The sequence below is a fragment of the Antechinus flavipes genome, chromosome 1, assembly GCF_016432865.1.
Source record: "Antechinus flavipes isolate AdamAnt ecotype Samford, QLD, Australia chromosome 1, AdamAnt_v2, whole genome shotgun sequence".
In the NCBI taxonomy this organism is placed as follows: domain Eukaryota; kingdom Metazoa; phylum Chordata; class Mammalia; order Dasyuromorphia; family Dasyuridae; genus Antechinus; species Antechinus flavipes.
Genome location: NC_067398.1, coordinates 101019112 through 101025111, shown reverse-complemented (window position 1 = coordinate 101025111; position 6000 = coordinate 101019112). Strand labels below are relative to the sequence as shown.

The following is a 6000-nucleotide window of genomic DNA, read 5'->3' as shown; positions in this document are numbered from 1 at the left end:
CATTATGAACTGGCAGTCCCACTGTGATAGTATGTGTCAAGGAAGATTCTAGAACAAAAGATACAAGGAAGAGAAAAGCTGTGTCAGACAAGGTGGGGGTAGGAAGAAACATTGGGGAAAAGGTGTAGTATACAGAGGAGGTAATCAGTTGCAAGAAAACTTTGCCCTAAAATCAGAGAAGTTTTTGGAACTAGCATAAAATTCCAGTATAATTATTATATTTTTTAATCAAAGAAGACAGGATTTTCCCAAATATGGGACAAGGCATGCAGTTGCTTCAGTAAGTTAAGATTTAAGTTTCTTCTCTGACTCCATAAAGATGTCTCTGAAAGAAACATTTGATGCACAGCAATATGCTGAATACATTCAAGTTATTGTTGCTATTTAGAATTAGAACACTAGGAGTTCTGGTATGTTGACTTCCCTACCACATTGAAAAAATAAATTCAATTAAGTAAACTTTGTGTTTCCTAGCCTTATAAGGTATCCTAAATGAGGATACACTGAACACAAATTCTAGCTTGCATGGATACAAATGAAAAACTTCAGTGATCTCAATAGTAATGGATCCCAGGCAAGATCAGAACTTAAACATTCATAGATCTCCATTGAGTTGAGTAACCTATTCATTGAAAAATCCCAATGAAAATAAAATGATATCATTTAACAGTCTTTGGGGGTAAAAACATTCTAATTCTTTAAATACCATATTATTTCCAAATGCTAATTACTGAGTCAATTCAATGGTTCATGTACCCCTGAGGAAACCTACTTTGTAAAATTCTCTTAGGTTAATGGATGTAACATTGCTTATGTAGAATCAGAACAGTTTTTAACAACAATTTCCCAGTGGCTTCCTTTAAAAAAAAAATGTGCATTTTTCCTTTAAATATATATATATATATATATCTGAGGCTTTATACAAGCTACTCCCAATGTTTTCTGACTATGGTAAGGAACTAAAGACATTTAGTAAAGTATATAATTTGAAACACTGTTATGGTAAACTTTTCTTTATTTTTATTTTCTTTTTCACATAAAGGAATTTGGAAATACCTCAAATGCTGGGCTTTCTTTTCTTCGTTTTTAGACAGTGACATAATTTAATGTCAGTTGGCTTTTCTTCCTTTAATTTGGGATACTTTTTTAAAAGTGTAAGGTTAAAAAAAAAAAAAAAACCTACGTGTCAGAGAGCAAGAACCTAATGATCCTATTATAGACTCCCTCAAAAATGTGACGCCTATGCTCCCTTACGACCGGTAGGGTTAGAATGATTGCGATTTGCTCTTCTTTTCTGTGATCTACGGTACAAGGGTTGGCCCTGCTTTGGTCCACCTGCCAGTGGGGTTTAAAGTTTCAGAGGATCCGAGAAACACAATGACTTGGATCAAACTGCCCAAAGGAGAAGGAGTTCAGTCATCTTAACTTCCAGGAAGCAGTTGAACTCCAGCTATGCTGAGTATCTCTCTTTAATACATATGTACACAATACCGGCTTTTTCAGTGACCAGATTTTTGACACTACAAGATAAATCTGAAAACTTGGAGACATACGGTTGGAAAATGAAACAATCCAGGAGTGTTACTGCATCCTTATATTGTTGCCGTGCTGTTGCAGATGGCAGTCAGTGAACACTGCAATGGTGTGAATGGTTAGTTATTGAGATTTTTCCCCCTTATAAGACAAAACTATTTTTATATTTTTCCGCAGTCGTGACTATTTTGCAGCTCGTCCCCCCCCCCCCAAAAAAAAGATATTGTAATCCAATAATAATTATGAACTATTTTCAGATGAGCCACTACCCCTAATTAGCTGTGGTCCCTACTTCAATTTGCTGCCTGTGTGAATCTCAAGAGGCTAATACTAGACCTTGGAAAGAACGATGAACTCTGCACGCCGCGGTTAGATTCAGAGAGGATATAGGAGGAAATCTGCTGCTCTGGTTGCCGCAGCTTGCAAAGGCTGCAGCTCTCTTTAATCCGAAGAGCCTGGAGTGTTTGTTTATTTTTATTTTTGTTGTTGTTGTTGTTGTTGTAGTTTTTGTTTGTTTGTTTTGATTTGGTTTGTGTGTGTGTGTGTGTCTGTGTGTTGTGTTGTGTTTGTTTTTTTTTTTTTTTTTTTTGGGGGGGGTTGCTTTTTTTTTTTTTTAATTTAGAAAAGAAGAAGCCATGGAAGACTGCCCACTGCCAGATCTGAGAGACATTGAACTGAAGCTGGGGCGCAAAGTGCCAGAGAGCCTAGTCCGGTCGCTCCGTGGGGAGGAGCGGGGCAGGGACAGAGACCAAGACAAGGACAAGGACTTGGGCAGGGGGAGCAGCAGCAGCAGCAGCAATTGCAGCTTGTCTCCCTCTTCTTTTTCCTCTTCCTCGTCCTCCCCAGCCTCTGGCTCTCCTAGATGTAACAACTCCAGTGCCCTGGAAAGACTGGAAACCAAGCTACATCTTCTCAAGCAGGAGATGGTGAGTAGCGAGCTGCGCTCCCGCCGCAGGCAGGGCCAAGCAGGTCGCGGGAAGCGGGGGTGCTAAGTGGGGGAGGGGGAGGAGGTTGTGACAAGTGTAGTTCTAAGCTGGGGTACTAATGCTCTATTGAAGGCAACCCAGGGCAGGACGGAAGAGGATAGTGGGGGAGGAGTGGAGGGCGCGTGTGCGTGATGCTGGGGGAAGTGGGAGGAGGAGGGAAGGAGGAAAAAGTAAAGAGGAAAGCTACTGACCAAAGCGTTTGTTTACCCTGAACTTTGTTCGGTCAGAGTTCGCTCCAGTGGCAGGCGGATTCTACTCTTCCCTGTGTACTTTGGGTTAGAGCTGTCAAGGTGTGCCTAGCTTTTTCTCCTCCCCCTCTTTCTCTCCCAGTTTCTACTCTTAACGTCTTTTTCATTCCCAAGGCTGATTGTTATTTATATAATAACTAAGAAGGGAAAATTAAGAAAGAAATAAAGCTAGAAAAACTTTGAAGTTGCCTGGCTTTGTGAAAAGAGCAGCTACTCCTGGACTTGGAAAGAGCCTGGCTAAGAAAAGGACCTTCGAGATTGAATCATTCAAAGCGCCCATTTTACAGAGAATAAAACTGAGGTCTTGGAATTTAGTGGGATTACAGAATTTTTAATTGTCAGGGTCTTTCGAGATGGAGTTCATAACCACCCTTCAGAGGAAAATGAGGCTAGAGAAGTCATAGGTTTTGACTGGATGGGACCTTAAAGATCATCGAGGCCAATTCCTTCGATTTATACATGAGGATATTTGAGGTTCCCATAAATATTTAGGGACTTTTCCAACGTCCTACAGGCAAGTGGCCAAACCAGTATGGAATCCCATGTCTTCTGGATTACGAACCCAGGATTCTAAACCCTCCACCTGGCAGTTTGGATTTATCATTTGCTAGTGGTGGATATGTTACCTGTTCTTTCTTGGAGTCTCAGTTTCCTCGTTTATAAAATGAAGGATAGGCCCAGTGATCTAAACCTCAGATCCTATGAGGGGGGCTGGGATAGAAAATCCATTTGGTCCTTCTAGCTCTTATAGTTTGAAACTTGGTGACCTTATTAAGTCACTTCCCCAGTCTGGGTCTCAACCACCTTCATGTGTAAAACAAGAGAGTTGAGTTGGGTCGGATGATATGCAAGTATTCTCCTCTGTTTGACGTGTGATTTTTTTTTTTTTTTTGCGGGGGGAGGGGAGGAAGAGGAGACCGCTCCAGATAGTGCCCCCGTTGCATTGTCAGACGTCGCCAATCTCTGACAGATCCGATCGAATGGCTCACGGTCTTTCTGAGTTATGGGGAGATGGTGGCCAGGTGCCTGGGGTTAGTGGGGCAGCAGCTGTAGTTTCTCCAGAGGCCCTCGATCCTCCACAGCTGGATCCTAAAACAATGATCTTGTGGGGTCACAATAGACACTCTGAATAGCTTCTCTAACCTCCTCCTCCCCAGCTGTGTACGAGGGAAGTCATATGACTTTGGCATCTTTGATCCTGGGGAGCAGGTGATCTCCAGACTTAGTAATTTCTTCTTTTGCGTCCTCTGTAGTATACATTTGTGGTCACTGATTTGGCAAATGTTAACCAGTGAACTCAATACTCGGGAAAACTTAGTACGGGTGCATGGAAAAAGAAAATAAATGAAAAGCAACTGGTCTATGAGCCAGCCTTCCTTTTTTGCCAAATCTTGCTTCCAGTGGGGGGAGGGGCTCAGCAGCAGGAGAGTGGAATCCTGGGGAGGAAGTGGAGTGGAGGGAACTGGGCAGTAGAAGGGATTCACTTGACTGATTTTGGAGATTCTGGGAACTGGGCAGTAAAACGAACCAGCCAGTTGTGTTTACTTAGTTCCAGTCTTATTACACTTTCGAGAACCTCGGTAGACATCTAAACATCTTGAAGTTACCATAGCAAACAGAAAGAAGAGCCATTCTTTTAGGGTCACGTTCTCACTTTAGCGTTCAAGCTACTTTCTTCACAAGTGCTTCATGTTGTCCCACTCAAGTCTCTATAAAACAAATCAAAACAAAAAACACAGCTTCTGAAAATATTCTAAAAGGTAAGCAATATGAACCGTTAACCTTGGTTCACCAGCTCAATGTCATAAAAAATAAAACTTGCAAATTTTTTATTTGCAATCTCTAATCTCTCTCTAATCTCTAATACAATTTTATGCAAGATATTAGCTTATATCATCCTGTGTTAATGCAATACAATATATAAGCAATACTTTTCTTAAAAACAATCTTGTAAAGTAGTGTAACTATTGATGTCTCCATTTTTTTTTTTCTCAATTGGAGGATACAGAAGTTCAGCTAGGTTACAATCTGACACAGCTATCTGAGTCCATTGCTTATCCCTTATGGCTTGACTGCTGTCTGCCTCATCCCTCAGTAATGAGATACTATATATCCTGTGTATAATGTTTCTGTATATATCCATTTATCATAGATTCTTGTGTTTTGTTCAATTTAAGAAACACTTAATAACCATCTAACATAGACAAGGTATTACTGACATTCAATCAATGCCTTCCAGGAATTGAAAGTTCATTTTTGGGGTGATGACATATTTGTTTCTATCATGTAAATGTTTGGACAAAAATAAGAAGAAAAAACCTGAAATCTAGGAAATTTCAATGAAAGAGCTGAAGGCCTTACATATATTTTTGTTTTCTTTTATGTGTTGTTACCTAAGATATGTCAGCTTATCTAATTTTTGTCACATAGTATGACCATTTTAAAAGCTGTTACATCAATTGATATATTTTCTGTCTGGAATATATGGAATCATTAAGCTAAGGAGAAACACAATATCCATATTAGAATTGATAGTTCTATGTTAATCTGTGAAGGAGATTTTCTTAGAACAAGTTTCAGTTTAATCTACCAAGAATTTATTAAGCATCTACTATATATCAAGCTCTAAGGATACAGGGATAAAATGAAAAACAGTTTCTGCCCTCAAGGAGATTATATTCTTCTTGGGCTGGGTTATAGATACTACAATCACACAGTCAAATGAGAAGAATTAAGGGAGAAGAAAAACTTTGTTGGAGGTGGTAGAGGTGTTGAAGCTTGAAAGTTAGTATAAGAAGTGGGGATGATCAGAGTTCAGTTCAGGTGTGTGCTGTCCTAGGTAAAAGTCTGAAGATGAAATATCTAAGTTGAGTACAAGAAAAACCAAGCAAAGTATTTATATTGATGTAGAGAGAGAGTATTTAAACTGTGAAATGTTGTGAAGTACCAAGCTGAGGAACTGGTAGGGAGCTAATTAGAATCTTAAACAGAAGAGTGACTTGGTCTGACTTGTGTTTTAGGAAGATTATTTTGGCAGCTAACTTGACAGCATGTAACAAGCACTTAATAAATGTTTATAGATTGACATTGATTTATTGATTGACTTGAATTTAATTCCAGATATATGAGTAGTAGTAATAATTATTGGACAGGATTGTGTGCTCCTCATTATGTCAGAAGAAATTAAAGAAGGTCCCTAGAATATTTGGTTGAATCCCTATGCAAAACATGGC

General features: G+C 39.5%; 1 protein-coding gene across 1 annotated transcript in view; it reads left to right on the top strand.

Moving 5' to 3' along the window:
• The first annotated feature begins 954 nt into the window (after positions 1 to 954).
• LURAP1L (leucine rich adaptor protein 1 like) overlaps positions 955 to 6000 on the top strand; it is a 54461-nt gene continuing 49415 nt past the window's right edge. Inside the window, exons 1-2 of the mRNA XM_051987342.1 lie at positions 955 to 1651; positions 1791 to 2459. Coding sequence (XP_051843302.1) covers positions 2169 to 2459 — 291 coding nt within the window. The 5' untranslated portion in view covers positions 955 to 1651; positions 1791 to 2168. The remainder of the gene's footprint in view (positions 1652 to 1790; positions 2460 to 6000) is intronic.